At 44.7% G+C, this 16219-nt stretch overlaps 1 protein-coding gene across 1 annotated transcript in view; it reads right to left on the bottom strand.

The window, feature by feature from the left end:
* Nucleotides 1–16219, bottom strand: part of usp34 (ubiquitin specific peptidase 34) — a gene marked incomplete at its 5' end in the record, with an annotated part of 75863 nt that overhangs the window by 54043 nt on the left and 5601 nt on the right. Inside the window, 8 exon segments of the mRNA XM_080546597.1 lie at nucleotides 402–531; nucleotides 1455–1580; nucleotides 1736–1828; nucleotides 2454–2535; nucleotides 5071–5132; nucleotides 6470–6662; nucleotides 11003–11070; nucleotides 11484–11633. Coding sequence (XP_080402723.1) covers nucleotides 402–531; nucleotides 1455–1580; nucleotides 1736–1828; nucleotides 2454–2535; nucleotides 5071–5132; nucleotides 6470–6662; nucleotides 11003–11070; nucleotides 11484–11633 — 904 coding nt within the window.

Consider the following 16219-nt stretch of genomic DNA (forward strand, 5'->3'; position numbering starts at 1 on the left):
ACAATCAACCCATCAACCCATCAACCAACCAATCGACCAATCAACCAATCAACCAATCAACCAATCAACCAATCAACCAACCAACCAATCAACCCATCAAGCAACCAACCAATCAACCAATCAACCAATCAACCCACCAACCAACCAACCAACCAACCAACCCATCCACCAACCAACCAACCAACCCATCCACCAACCCATCAACCAACCAACCAACCAACCAACTAACCAACCCATCAACCCATCAACTCACCAACAAACCAACCTACCCACCAACCAACCAACCAATCAACCAACCAAGTGAACCAACCCATCAACCAATCAACCAATCAATTAATCAATCAACCAATCGTGTGCAGTATGATAGTAGCGGGTGGACCAACCATGGCGTGCCCTCTGACCTTTCTTGGCGCCCAGGGGCAGGTTGGTGTTGAGCAGCGAGGCGAAGGAGCTCTGCTTGGACAGCTGGGCCTTGGCTGCCAGGGCGTTGTTCCACAGAGCCTTGATCAGCATGGAGGCCAGGTACAGAGTCTGAGGGGGGGGGGGACATGGTTATTATCATCATGGAGGCCAGGTACAGAGTCTGGGGGGGGGGGGGACATGGTTATTATCATCATGGAGGCCAGGTACAGAGTCTGGGGGAGGGGGACATGGTTATTATCATCATGGAGGCCAGGTACAGAGTCTGGGGGAGGGGGACATGGTTATTATCATCATGGAGGCCAGGTACAGAGTCTGGGGGGGGGACATGGTTATTATCATCATGGAGGCCAGGTACAGAGTCTGGGGGGGGGGACATGGTTATTATCATCATGGAGGCCAGGTACAGAGTCTGGGGGGGGGGACATGGTTATTATCATCATGGAGGCCAGGTACAGAGTCTGGGGGTGTGTGTGTGTGTGTGTGTGTGTGTGTGTGCGTGCGTGTGTTGAAATTCTTTATTTATCCCCGAGGGGAAATGACTTTCTTACAGCAGCAAGATTAAAAGATATATATGGGGGATAAAAAGACCCATAATAGATCATGAATAAAAATAGGGGATAAATAGAGTGAACTCAACAGTACGGTCCAGACTGAAAGAGAAACACAGCGACGCATATTAACAACATTGTTGAAGATGTTAGTCAGTGTGAGGCCAGAATAAGTGCTCTGTGGCCTGTGGCGGTCCAGTGGTCTGGTACCACGGCCTAGGGTGGTCCAGTGGTCTGGTACCACGGCCTAATGGCTGATGGGATGAAGGAGAGTCTGAAGTGTATGCGTGCGTGTGTGTGTGTGTGTGTGTGTGTAAGTGTGTGTGTGTGTGTGTGTGTATGTGTGTGTGTGTGTGTGTGTGTGTGTATGTGTGTGTGTGTGTGTGTGTGTGTGTGTGTGTGTGTGTGTGTGTGTGTGTGTGTGTGTGTGTGTGTGTGTGTGTGTGTGTGTGTGTGTGTGTGTGTGTGTGTGTGTGTGTGTACCTGCTCTGTGTGGGCGCTGGGGTGCAGGCCAGACACCAGGTTGAGGACGTGTCTCAGGGGGACGGGGTCCAGGTTCTTGATCAGGGAGGGGAACAGGTCGTGGATGTAGCGGCTGCAGTGCTTCAGCTGGAGGAGGGACACACACACACACACACACACACATCTGTGAACATGCTGCTCTAAATTAATTGCCCCTAGTGGGACTAATAAAGTTGTTTGAATTGAATTGAAATTAATGTGTGTGTGTGTGTGTGTGTGTGTGTGTGTGTGTGTGTGTGTACCTGAGCGGCGGCCCATATACAGTCTACATGCTGGGTGCTGAGGCGGCCCTCCGCTGCCAGGAAGTTCAGGATCACTTGGCACTGTTTAATGATCTGCACACACACACACAGACACAGACACAGACACAGACACACACACACACACACACACACACACACACACAGACAGACAGACAGACAGACAGACAGACAGACAGACAGACAGACAGACAGACAGACAGACAGACAGACAGACAGACACACACACACACACACACACACACACACACACACACACACACAGAGAGACACAGAGACACAGACACAGACACAGACACACACACACACACACACACACACACACACACACACACACACACACACACACACACACACACACACACACACACACAGGGGTCAAACATGGCCGTCACATTTAAGAGTGTTTAATGAACTGAGAACACACAGAGAGGCGCAGTATGGCCGCTGCATTAACATTAACACGCGTGTTTGATACCATCCCCCATCCACCTCCATGTATTACACTCCATCCACCTCCATGTATTACACTCCATCCACCTCCATGTATTACACTCCATCCACCTCCATGTATTACACTCCATCCACCTCCATGTATTACACTCCATCCACCTCCATGTATTACACTGAGCCTGTCCTCCCATTTCTACCCCCATCAGCCTCCCCTGCTCCTCATAACACCACGGAGCGGAAAACTCACCTCAATGTGCAAATTTGGTCCAAAGATGTGTTCTACCACATTGTTGTTTATCAGCCAATCGGCTAGCTCCTTGGCTATTGACCTGGAGGGGACCATAAAGAGGGATTGGTTGGTTAGTTACATTTACTTTTATGGCATTTAGCAGACGCCTTCATCCAAAGCGACTTAGACTAATGTGACAGCAGGAACAAGTCGGCAACCAATCAAAATGTTCAGGCTTGGGCGCAAAATGTTCAGGTGGCGTAGCGGGTTAAGCGTTGACCATGTAACCGCAGGGTCCCCGGTTCGATTCCGGCCGGGGACATATCCTGCATGTCATCCCTCCTCTCTCTCACCCATCCTTCCTGTCTAAATACTGTATCTGTCAATAAAATGAAAAATATGAGTGGGACTGCCCATAAAATTACTTATATAATAAAAAGTCAAGCCAAAACATTGCAATGCAATGTGAGTAATCCCCTCTACTACCTAGTAGTACTACTAGTAACTAGGAACTAGTAATAAACTTTCGTAACATGAACAAAAACGGAAAACTGTTTTTTTTATTTTTAAAGAAGCCGACATGCAGACCGTGTCACAAATACATTTGTCTAAGTAAGTGAAACATCTATCCATCAGTCAACTATCCATCAGTCATCTATCATCAGTCATCTATCCATCAGTCATCTGTCATCTATCCATCTGTCATCTATCCATCAGTCAACTATCCATCAGTCAACTATCCATCAGTCATCTATCATCAGTCATCTATCCATCAGTCAACTATCCATCAGTCATCTATCATCAGTCATCTATCCATCAGTCAACTATCCATCAGTCATCTATCCATCAGTCATCTATCCATCAGTCAACTATCCATCAGTCATCTATCATCAGTCAACTATCCATCAGTCATCTATCCATCAATCATCTATCCATCAGTCATCTATCATCAGTCATCTATCATCTATCCATCAGTCATCTATCCATCAGTCATCTGTCATCTATCCATCAGTCATCTATCCATCAGTCATCTATCCATCAGTCATCTATCCATCAGTCATCTATCCATCAGTCAACTATCCATCAGTCAACTATCCATCAGTCATCTATCATCAGTCATCTACCCATCAGTCATCAGTCATCTATCCATCAGTCATCTATCCATCAATCAACTATCCATCAGTCAACTATCCATCAGTCATCTATCATCAGTCATCTATCCATCAGTCAACTATCATCAGTCAAGTCAACTATCCATCAGTCATCTATCCATCAGTCAACTATCCATCAGTCAACTATCATCAGTCAACTATCCATCAGTCATCTATCATCAGTCATCTATCCATCAGTCATCTATCCATCAGTCATCTATCCATCAGTCATCTATCCATCAGTCATCTGTCCATCAGTCAACTATCCATCAGTCATCTATCCATCAGTCATCTATCCATCAGTCATCTATCCATCAGTCATCTATCATCAGTCATCTATCCATCAGTCATCTATCCATCAGTCATCTATCCATCAGTCATCTGTCCATCAGTCATCTGTCCATCAGTCATCTATCCATCAGTCATCTATCATCAGTCATCTACCCATCAGTCATCTGTCCATCAGTCATCTGTCCATCAGTCATCTGTCCATCAGTCATCTGTCCATCAGTCATCTATCATCAGTCATCTATCCATCAGTCATCTATCATCAGTCATCTATCATCAGTCATCTGTCCATCAGTCAACTATCCATCAGTCATCTGTCCATCAGTCATCTGTCCATCAGTCATCTATCCATCAGTCATCTATCATCAGTCATCTATCCATCAGTCATCTATCATCAGTCATCTATCATCAGTCATCTATCATCAGTCATCTGTCCATCAGTCATCTGTCCATCAGTCAACTATCCATCAGTCATCTGTCCATCAGTCATCTATCCATCAGTCATCTATCATCAGTCATCTATCATCAGTCATCTGTCCATCAGTCATCTATTATAAGTCAACTATCCATCAGTCATCTGTCCATCAGTCATCTATCCATCAGTCATCTATCATCAGTCATCTATCATCAGTCATCTATCATCAGTCATCTGTCCATCAGTCATCTATCCATCAGTCATCTATCCATCAGTCATCTATCCATCAGTCATCTGTCCATCAGTCATCTATCCATCAGTCATCTATCATCAGTCATCTATCATCAGTCATCTGTCCATCAGTCAACTATCCATCAGTCATCTGTCCATCAGTCATCTGTCCATCAGTCATCTATCCATCAGACATCTATCCATCAGTCATCTATCCATCAGTCATCTATCCATCAGTCATCTATCCATCAGTCATCTATCCATCAGTCATCTATCTATCAGTCATCTGTCCATCAGTCATCTATCCATCAGTCATCTATCCATCAGTCATCTATTCATCAGTCATCATAAGAAATTGTCATCTATACTCGGGCCAGGGGCAGTCATAATGCTAGAAGAAGGAAGAATTAAGATTTCTTTGTATTATTATACAGTAGAGAAACTGTACAGGAGAGTTACACAATAATTTCCTCTGAACTTCACTTGAGAGCAACACATGTAATTAAAGGTAATTCATGAAAGGTAATTAAAGGTAATTAAATCAACTTACGTCTCTGTGTCTGACACTAGGGACTCGTTATTACAGACATCGTTGAAGGTGTGGAGCTGATTCTGAAACACACAACACACATTTAATAATACAATACGTCTGTGTATGTAGACATGTGTGTGTGTGTGTGTGTGTGTCTCACAGTGATTTGGCTGAGTCCGGTCCAGCCTCATGGTGAGTGTGTGTGTGTGTGTGTGTGTGTGTGTGTGTGTGTGTGTGTGTAGACGTGTGTATGTAGACGTGTGTGTGTGTGTGTGTCTCACATAGGGCTTACACACCGGCAGTTCCGAACGCCGGTTCGCGTTCGCGTGCCGAAACCTCCGAACGTTGGCGCTGTTTGGCGAATGATACACTGGTATGAACGCGGGCTCGTTCGACAGACAGCGCCAACGTTCGGAGGTTTCGGCATGCGAACGCGAACCGGTGTTCGGAACTGCCGGTGTGAAAGCCCTAACAGTGATCTGGCTGAGTCCGGCCAGCCTCATGGTGAGCGTGTGTCTGTGTGTGTGTCTGTGTGTGTGTTTGTGTCTGTGTGTGTGTTTGTGTGTGTTTGTGTGTGTGTGTCTCACAATAGGTGCGTTTCCATAAAACATTCTGATTCGCATTTCGAGGTGATTCGCATCAGTTTGAGATGATTCATATGAGAACGTTTATGGAAACGTCTTGCTTCGCATAAACTCGATGCAAATCTCCTCTAATTCGTACACAGTCGATACGCTCGCTCGAGGTGGTTTTTGCCTTATGAGAATCAGAGGTGATTCGCATCAAGTGTTATGGAAACAGGGCAGCGGATTTCAACTGACGTGCCTCAGCGGTTTCTGCTGTCTGCGTCTTCCGGGTTATTCCCTTACGCGTGATGAAAACATGTCTGCTAAACATGTCTTAAATGGCAAACAGCAAAGAAATGCCACAATATACCAGGACTTAAGAAACGAGATGCCCAACAAATGATTTGACAAACCCTGGCCCAAGTGGAAGAGTCTGAAGCAACGGGTAGTCTACAGATAGTATGTTTACAGATATCGCACTGCTGGTAGTTGACATGCACACCACACTTTGTTAAAAGAAATACAGCTTTATTGTACTTTTCAAAAGATTTTGTGTTGTGTGTGTTTTTTGCATTGCAGTTGGGAGAGTTCTTTACATGCGTAACTATATACTTGTAACTGACGAAATTACGTTTTACGTAGCCTAGCTTATTGGCTCCAACCAAGTTAATGGAAACGCTCCGCATTTCATGATTCTCATGATTCTCATTTTCAAAATTCGCTTTACTTTTATGGAAACACAACTAGTGATCTGGCTGAGTCAGGCCAGCCTCATGGTCAGCGTGTGTGTGTGTGTGTGTGTATATGTAGACATGCGTGTGTGTGTGTGTGTGTGTGTGTGTGTCTCTCACAGTGATCTGGCTGAGTCCCGCCAGCCTCATGGTCAGCGTGGGGGACATGAAGTACTTGAAGGCGAGGTCCAGACTCTCCTTGTCGAAGCAGAGGGCGCTGTCCAGGGGCTCCTTCACCGTGCTCCACATCAGGTCCGCCATGTTCCTGGCCGCGCTCTGACGGAGCTCCTGGTCAGACAGCTTACACAGGTACCTGGGTTGGGGGGGGGGGGTTAGAGTAGAGGAGGGTTAGAGTAGAGGAGGGTTAGAGTAGAGGAGGGGTAGAGTAGAGGAGGGTTAGAGTAGAGTAGGGGTAGAGCAGACCAGCTCAGTGGCCTTGCGGTTAGAGTGCCCGTCCTGAGATTGGGAGGTCGTGAGTTCGATTCCCCGGCCGAGTCGTACCAAAGACTATAAAAAATGGTACCTGATGCCTCCCTGCTTGGCACTCGGGATTACGGGTTGGATTGGGGGTAAGACCCTGCGACATACCAGCGTGGTGTACTTGTACATCAAGCCGCCTCACGCTACTGAAAACAGGATAGGCTCCTGCCCCTTAAGGGCCATTAGGCTCGAGAACCATTGCTAGAGTAAAGTTAAAGGGATAGAGTAAAGTTCATCAGATAGTAGGGTTAGAGTAAGGTTAATCAGATAGTAGGGTTAGAGCATCGTTTCTCAACGGGGGCGGCCCAGGGGGCGTTCAGACAACATCGGGGGGCGCTGGAACAAATATTTTTTAAAGGGGGGCGTTGAGGTGTTCTTGGGGGGCGTTTTCACGCATAAAGTATTTTTCTCATGAAAAACAGCTGTCAGCAGTGTTATTACGGGTACGTTCGAAAATGCACGAACGGTCAGTTCGCTCGGACAAACCGTCTTTTCAGTCAGAGCACCCATCTCTGAGCGCTCCCAGAGCGCAGTGTTCTGAACTTGGCCGGGCTCTGTGACGCAGACACACGTAGCGCAGTGCCCCAAAAAATAAAAGTGAGAGTGTCATCAAGAAGATGAAGCTAAAAACTCAGCTAGCAAAGGCAGAGCTTTTGATAGTTTCCAATGTGTCTGGGTAAGCTGCATTGTAGAAGAATCTTGACAGTTCATGTACAGTGCAGAAATTGCAATACTATGCTAGTCTACGATAGAAAGAACGCCGGTTCATCCCATCTGTAAAGTCATGTTGACCATGGATGCCCCATAGCTAATGCTAGCACAAGCCAACTTTCAACCCTTGCCATCCTTTTCTTGCATAGCACCCGCAAATGAACACGGAGTGGAATAGGCTATATAACTGTAAATAGTTGATTGTCTTTGGATTTAGCCAGTTGGCGAAGATTTATGAGGAATAGGCTATTTAATTTGTGTTGCTCATCCAACAGCGATACGGTGTTGTTCAATTTACGGTCTTGTTTAATTTCTATGAGTGTTTTCCTTGTAGGCTATGCTTGAGTGACATGTGTTTCAGTTTGTAGGCTCATTGTAATTGTTGGCTATAAGCGAGAGAGAATATTTCTTATGTTAGTTTTGATACTCAGTCCATGTCCCCGCCGGTGACGTAAGCCTGTCGTGCCAAATACTCCCTCCCCGCGTATACACACACTACCCTCTGCGCTTATGCGTTCGCTTCATTCGCTTCCTTTCAATACAGCTTATTTAATTTAGTTAAAATTAGTGCTAATACCATACCACCATACCACCATACCACCATACCAGAACATCACAGCAGGAACAACCTAACTCAAAAAAGCGATCGTATTGTAATAAGCCAGTCCGGAAAGTTCTCTGTCGCTTAGCCTACCAATAATCTAACCTGGAGAAATCAGCTATGAATGTCCCCTCCCCTCGCAGGTTCATCACAGTATATTACATAAATGTATTACTGTTAAGTGTTGTTGTGGATGTTTTCCCTAGTGCCATTCTGAGGTTAGCATTGCGATGTGTTCGTCTTAACGTTTACAAACTAAAATATACGATCGCTTTTTAGTGATATGTTGCTCCTCATGTGATGCCCTAGTGATGTGATGCACTCCGAACAGCTGTCAACGTCTTTTGTTGCTATAGGAAACCACTACTCTGTCTGCTTGCGATTGATCAGCTGTCAGCAGTGTTATTACAGGTACGTTCGTAAATGCACGAACGGTCAGTTCGCTCGGGCAAACCGTCTTTTCAGTCAGAGCACCCATCTCTGAGCGGTCCCAGAGCGCAGTGCTCTGAACTTTGTTAACAAAGTCTAATCAAAAATTAATAAATAATAGCATCATAAAACAGTCTGTCTGTATTCTCTGATGTTGTCTGAGTTTGTTTAACACTCATAAACAGCATTTTTATTCACATTCACATGGCTTTTCTGCTCTCTGGTAAACTAATGATAATGATATTCCAACTGCCCAGTTAAATCAAATCTATTATTTGGCATTCAGTGACATGCTTTTTAAATGATATAACACAGAATATTAGTCAACATTAATATTATTCAGGGAAGAAAAAAAGTCAACTTTTTTTGATGGGGGGCGGTAAGAGACCTGGATAATGGACAGGGGGGCGCTGGCCCAAAAAAGGTTGAGAACCACTGGGTTAGAGTAAGGTTAATCAGTAGGGTTAGAGTAAGGTTAATCAGATAGTAGGGTTAGAGTAAGGTTAATCAGATAGTAGGGTTAGAGTAAGGTTAATCAGTAGAGTTAGAGTAAGGTTAATCAGATAGTAGGGTTAGAGTAAGGTTAATCAGATAGTAAGGTTAGAGTAAGGTTAATCAGTAGGGTTAGAGTAAGGTTAATCAGATAGTAGGGTTAGAGTAAGGTTAATCAGATAGTAGAGATAGAGGAAGGTTAATCAGTAGGGTTAGAGTATGAAGTCTTGAAAGTCTATGAAAACGGATTTCAGGGTGAACTTCCCCTTTAACATGGTTGCTAGGGTCTCTGCTGTTAGGAATGTTCCATTCTGACATCAAACGGGGGGGGAGGGGGGGGGCTCCTGCACCTCCAGCCTGCCTAATCCGGCTAAACCACTGTGGTCACATGACGAGGGTCGTCGAGGCGCCCGCCAGCTGTCTGTCTGTCTGAATTCTTCCAAGGTCATGTGAGGAGAGGAGAGGAGGAGGAGGAGGAGGAGGAGGGAGGCTTGAGACTGGAGCCTCGGTGACTGTTGCCATGGCGAGGGAAGCTCTTCCTAGCAACGCGCGGTGGCAGGCTCTTCAGCGAGAGAGAGGAGAGAGAGGCTGACTGACTGACTGACTGACTGAGTGTCTGCTCCCAGCTGCAGCTGCAACACACCCTGCACCATGCGCCTCGACACGCCAGAGGAGCGTCCAGGTTGCGCTCCGCCTTGGTTCGCCTTCAGAGATGCGCATCCGTGACACTGTCCGTCAGACGGCTGGGCCGAAATATCACCTAATCACCTGGGCTGAAGACTACATTGTGTATGCAGACGTATTGGCAGACATCCCCATCCACTTACAGTACATTCAGTGTGTGGATTTATTTTGTTTTTTGTAGATATGGTGCCGGCAGGAATCGATCCCACAACCTAAGCGTTGCTCCCCCATGCTCTGCTACCTGAGTCACACAGGACCTCTACGTTGGGTTATAACTAAGAGGTGAATATGCTAAGTCCATCCACCCACGTGTGTTTGGTACCATTCCTGATTCCATCCCGTGTATTACAATGAGCCCGTCCTCCGATTTCTACCTCCACCAGCCTCCCCTGGTGTTCTACCTCCCCAAGCCTCCCCTGGTGTTCTACCTCCCCCAGCCTCCCCTGGTGTTCTACCTCCCCGAGCCTCCCCTGGTGTTCTACCTCCCCCAGCCTCCCCTGGTGTTCTACCTCCCCCAGCCTCCCCTGGTGTTCTACCTCCCCCAGCCTCACCTGGTGTTCTACCTCCCCCCAGCCTCCCCTGGTGTTCTACCTCCCCCAGCCTCCCCTGATGTCTACTGTCCTTCCTTCCTGTCCAGGGTGTGGTGATATATTGCGCTGGAGAAGCTGGAAACAAGTTGAACAAGATGCCAACTGAACTGTATAAATCACACAATATGTATTTCACAAAGCCCTCAGGCTATTTCAGGAGCTGAGCTGCAACACAACCTCTCTCCTCTCCTCTCCTCTCCTCTCCTCCTCCTCTTCTCTGCGCTCCATTTTGTCTTATTATCAGGACACGAGTGACAAAATAAGAAGTGAGCAGAATCTGGAAATGGCGTGTTGTTGTAAGAACAGTGAACATATAAGAACAGTGACTCCATGTAATATTTACTCTGTGGGGGGAAAAATGCCTAAGAACGGCACAGAGAGTGGTTTTGTCTGACAGCGTCCTCATTTCTTAGAGACGTTGATTCTCCAGACATCAGGAATGCGGTGGGTCCCTAGGAACAGGATGTAGGGAACAACATGTCTCCTCTTCCTGAAGTGAGTGTCGTCAACGTTTTTTTAGAGAGCGAGTGAACTCACCGTATGATATTAGTATGTGTCATACTGTGAGATAACCACAGTTAACTATAACATATGACAGAACTCACCGAATGGCAGTAAGTAGATAACTATAGATGATATAAAAGGTGACAGAAGTAGTTAACTCACCGTATGACGTAGCTGCGGAAGGGTATGATGTGCTGCATGACGGCAGGAATGTGTAACCATATTCGGATCTGAGGGGAGAACCAACCCAGACACACCATTAGAACCAACCCAGACACACCATTAGAACCAACCCAGACACACCATTAGAACCAACCCAGACACAGACTGACATCTTTAGAAAGGACAAGAGGGTGGTTTAGTGGTCTGGCACCAGTACTGTGGCCTGGCGTGGTCCAGTGGTCTAGCATGGCATAGATTGTGCTTTCCAGACATTGGTGTTGGGTTGCCATATTGGTTTTGGACGTGGCAGTTGGGGTGCCATGTTAGTGTTGGGCAGGGCAGTGGGTTGCCATATTGGTTAGGGGCAGTTGGGCTGCCATGTTGTTTTGGGACAGTTGGGTTGCCATGTTGGGACGGCTGGTCTGCCTTGTTGGTTTGGGGCAGTTGGGCTGCCATGTTGGTCGGGGGCAGACTGACTCACATTAGAGACGATGGTGATGAAGGCGTGGGCGATGGGGAAGGGCAGGCTCTCGGGGGTGCCCGATTCAAAGCAGTCCTTCATCAGAGACAGGCCGTGCTTCCCACAGAACAGGCACACGTAGCGCAGCAGGTGGAGAGGAACCTCCACGTCCTGGGAGAGGGGAGAGACGGGGTTAGGGTCAGGGACTGTACAAGTAGGGTTCGAATCCCGGCTGGCCACGTGTCGAGGTGTCCTTGAGCAAGGCGTCAAATTCTTTGGCTTCGGTTCCTCGACATTGACATTGCGGCATTCAGATACAAAAAACAATAGTAACACAATAATAAGTCAAGTCAAACGTAAACGTAAAAAACTAGGGATGCACGATATGCATTTTTTCCAACCGATACCGATACCGATATTTACCCGCTTCTCGTGGCCGATAACCGATACCGATATTATTATTATTATTTTATTTTTTCTTTCCTAGCACCAGGGGAGCCCCCCTCCCAAATGTCATTGTTTGGTACCTGTACTATATCAATGACAATAAAGACCATTCAGATATAATTTCACAGTTGATAACCTGTAGTTCATGCACACCTGAAGGTAAGAAAGGCTATGTAGTGAGCAAAGATTGATGATTTAATATTCCATAGTGATCTCACCAAATCTAACTTACATCACTATTGTTAACACAACAAAGAGAACACTTCTGAGTCTTCAAATGTTCATTTATTATTTCCTCTAACAAACAGAATCTGTTATAGACAGTGCACAATGCTTTTTTTAGCCAAAGTTCATAAAGATCTTATGTTAACCGTAGCTTTAGACAGTATACTGTATGTTTACATGTATATGTTAACCATAGCTTTAGACAGTATACTGTATGTTTACATGTACATGTTAACCATAGCTTTAGACAGTATACTGTATGTTTACATGTCATGTACATGTTAACCATAGCTTTAGACAGTATACTGTATGTTTACATGTATATGTTAACCATAGCTTTAGACAGTATACTGTATGTTTACATGTCATGTACATGTTAACCATAGCTTTAGACAGTATACTGTATGTTTACATGTACATGTTAACCATAGCTTTAGACAGTATACTGTATGTTTACATGTCATGTACATGTTAACCATAGCTTTAGACAGTATACTGTATGTTTACATGTACATGTTAACCATAGCTTTAGACAGTATACTGTATGTTTACATGTATATGTTAACCATAGCTTTAGACAGTATACTGTATGTTTACATGTACATGTTAACCATAGCTTTAGACAGTATACTGCATGTTTACATGTACATGTTAACCATAGCTTTAGACAGTATACTGCATGTTTACATGTATATGTTAACCATAGCTTTAGACAGTATACTGTATGTTTACATGTCATGTACATGTTAACCATAGCTTTAGACAGTATACTGTATGTTTACATGTACATGTTAACCATAGCTTTAGACAGTATACTGTATGTTTACATGTCATGTACATGTTAACCATAGCTTTAGACAGTATACTGTATGTTTACATGTACATGTTAACCATAGCTTTAGACAGTATACTGTATGTTTACATGTATATGTTAACCATAGCTTTAGACAGTATACTGTATGTTTACATGTACATGTTAACCATAGCTTTAGACAGTATACTGCATGTTTACATGTACATGTTAACCATAGCTTTAGACAGTATACTGCATGTTTACATGTATATGTTAACCATAGCTTTAGACAGTATACTGTATGTTTACATGTCATGTACATGTTAACCATAGCTTTAGACAGTATACTGTATGTTTACATGTACATGTTAACCATAGCTTTAGACAGTATACTGCATGTTAGGGCTGCCACAAACGATTATTTTCATAGTCGACTAGTCACCGATTATTTTAACGATTAGTCGACTAATCGGATCATAAATTACAGCTTATCACACAATTACTCAATCGCTCTTATTTAGCTATCATCTTCTAAATCAGCTTCTAAATTTAGCTTGAAGTTGTTAGTTGTTGTTGTAGGCATGTGCTAACTAAAAATAAAGACAATTAAAATGATTGTTCACTCAAAAATAGATATTTTAATGAACTTTGCAGATTTATTTCTGGCATCACTTGCATGTAATGTAATGTAAAGAGTAGTAGAGGGTGCAAACTGCTGAGTAAAATGAGGTAGGCTAGGCACTAGGCAACCAAAAGAATACAAAAACAAAAATAAATACTTGTACAGAGTACAAAAGTTTTGCTTTGCTTCACTCATCTCATAGTAGAACGCGCCTTCTTAGCACTGTAACGTTAAGACAACATTTTTAGCTATTTGATAAGTATCGCTTTGATGACAACGTAAAATAATGTAAGAAGGCTTTTAACGTAACGATATCGTTAGCCAATAACAAGCTAACTAGCTTACCGAGACGAGCCATCGTCTTCCTCGTCATCTGCCACAACGTGCTTCCTTTTTAGATGCTCGCGCATCATAGACGTGCTGCCATGATAAGCGAGTTCAGCTTTGCAAATTTTACATTTTACATTCTTTTTTTCAACGTTGTGGTTGAAATGCTCCCACACTTTAGAGGTACGAGGACAGGAAGACATTTCTCTGTTTGTTTTTCCGAGGAAGTCACGTGTGCCCCGGATGACCGACACTGCGCATGTACATCAAAGACACTGGGAGACGCTAGCCAGTGGCAGCTTCAGGGAAGAAAAACGAATGCTTATCGAATAAAATGAATGGTCTTTATTGTCATTGATATAGTACAGGTACCAAACAACGAAATTTGGGAGGGGGGGCTCCCCTGGTGCTAGGCACAAAAAAAAAAAAAAAAAAAAAAAACGCTTATTTCAGCTCCCAAAAAACATGCGACTACGGCGATTACCAAATATGGCGGCGACGATTTTGGTAGTCGACGTCGTCGTGACTAGTCGACTAATCGTGGCAGCCTTACTGCATGTTTACATGTACATGTTAACCATAGCTTTAGACAGTATACTGCATGTTTACATGTATATGTTAACCATAGCTTTAGACAGTATACTGTATGTTTACATGTCATGTACATGTTAACCATAGCTTTAGACAGTATACTGTATGTTTACATGTCATGTACATGTTAACCATAGCTTTAGACAGTATACTGCATGTTTACATGTATATGTTAACCATAGCTTTAGACAGTATACAGTATGTTTACATGTATATTCATTACATGTAAGTTCATGAAATCCACAATGGCTTTTTTTTCGCGGCTAGGCTAACGTGTTCTGCTACAACGAGTGCTTGATATTCCTTCCATACAGCGTGCTTGCAATGGTGATTCTTCAGGTGACTTATTAGATTCGTTGTGTTGTAACTCGTAGACCTTTGCCCTCCTCTCCGAACTTTTGTTGAACATGTATTGCAAATTGCAAACGCAATATCTGCCTTAGAAATTGTGAAGAATGTCCACACCGGGGAAGGCATGTTTCGCTCGCGTCTCGTCAAAACAAACTGCGTGCCTGAGCGCGGAAACCGGAAGCAGAGTGCGGAAACCGGAAACCGGAAGCAGAAATATTTCCGGCTTCATATTATCGGTTAAATATCGGCTAAATTTTATAATAAATACCGATACCGATAAACATTAATTCCTCAATATCGGGCCGATAATATCGTGCATCCCTATAAAAAACTTAAAGTACGCCTCCACTACTAGAGCAGAGAGAGACACACACACACACACACACACACACACACACACACACACACACAGTGTATATCAAGACAGCCCATCCCGCCCTTCCAGAGGAGGATGAAATTGCAGACGGGATCGTTGGAATAAATGGAGGAATGGATCATGGGACCATTAACTATTTAATATCATGGAAGATTTAATATCAGGCCGAGGTATGAGCTATGAGAGTATGAGAGTATGAGAGAGAGAGAGAGAGAGAGAGAGAGAGAGAGAGAGAGAGAGAGAGAGGGAGAGAGAGGGAGAGAGAGGGAGAGAGAGAAAGGGAGCGAGAGAAAGGGAGAGCTAGGAGAGAGAGAGAGAGAGAAAGGGAAGGAGGGAGGAGAGAGAAGGAGAGAGAGAGCTATGAGAGAAAGAGAGAGACAGAGACAGAGACAGAGAGTGTCATTAAAACCAGAAGAGGACCGTTGTGTGATGACATCACTGGAGAAGAATCTAATGAAGCCTCGGCAGGTCATGAGGACAGAGGGATGACAAAACCTCCACTGACCCCTCGTGTGTGTGTGTGTGTGTGTGTGTGTGTGTGTGTGTGTGTGTGTGTGTGTTAGGGGTGTGTGTGTTGTATTGGGGGGTGTGTGTGGGTGTGTTGGGTTTGTGGGTGTGTGTGTGGGTGTTAGGGAGGGGTGTGTGTGTTGTGTTGGGTTTGTGGGGGTGTGTGTGTGTGTGTGTTAGGGAGGGGTGTGTGTGTTGTGTTGGGCGTGTGTGTGTGTGTGTGTGTGTGGTGTTGGCCTCGTCTCCTGCTGGTGCCCAATAAAACACAAATAGAACCAACATAATCATAAATCACCCCAGTAGGATGGACGGACAGGCAGACAGACAGACAGGCAGACAGGGAGAGAGAGACAGACAGACAGTCAAACATACAAACAAACAGACAGACAGACAGACACAGAAAGACAGGCAGACAGACAAGGAGAGAGAGACAGACAGGCAGTCAAACAGACAGACAGACAGACAGACAGACAGACACACTGCCTGACAGACAGACAGACAGAGACAGACAGACAGAG

This window comes from Nansenia antarctica, assembly GCF_963989245.1.
Source record: "Nansenia antarctica genome assembly, chromosome: 16".
Classification (NCBI taxonomy): domain Eukaryota; kingdom Metazoa; phylum Chordata; class Actinopteri; order Argentiniformes; family Microstomatidae; genus Nansenia; species Nansenia antarctica.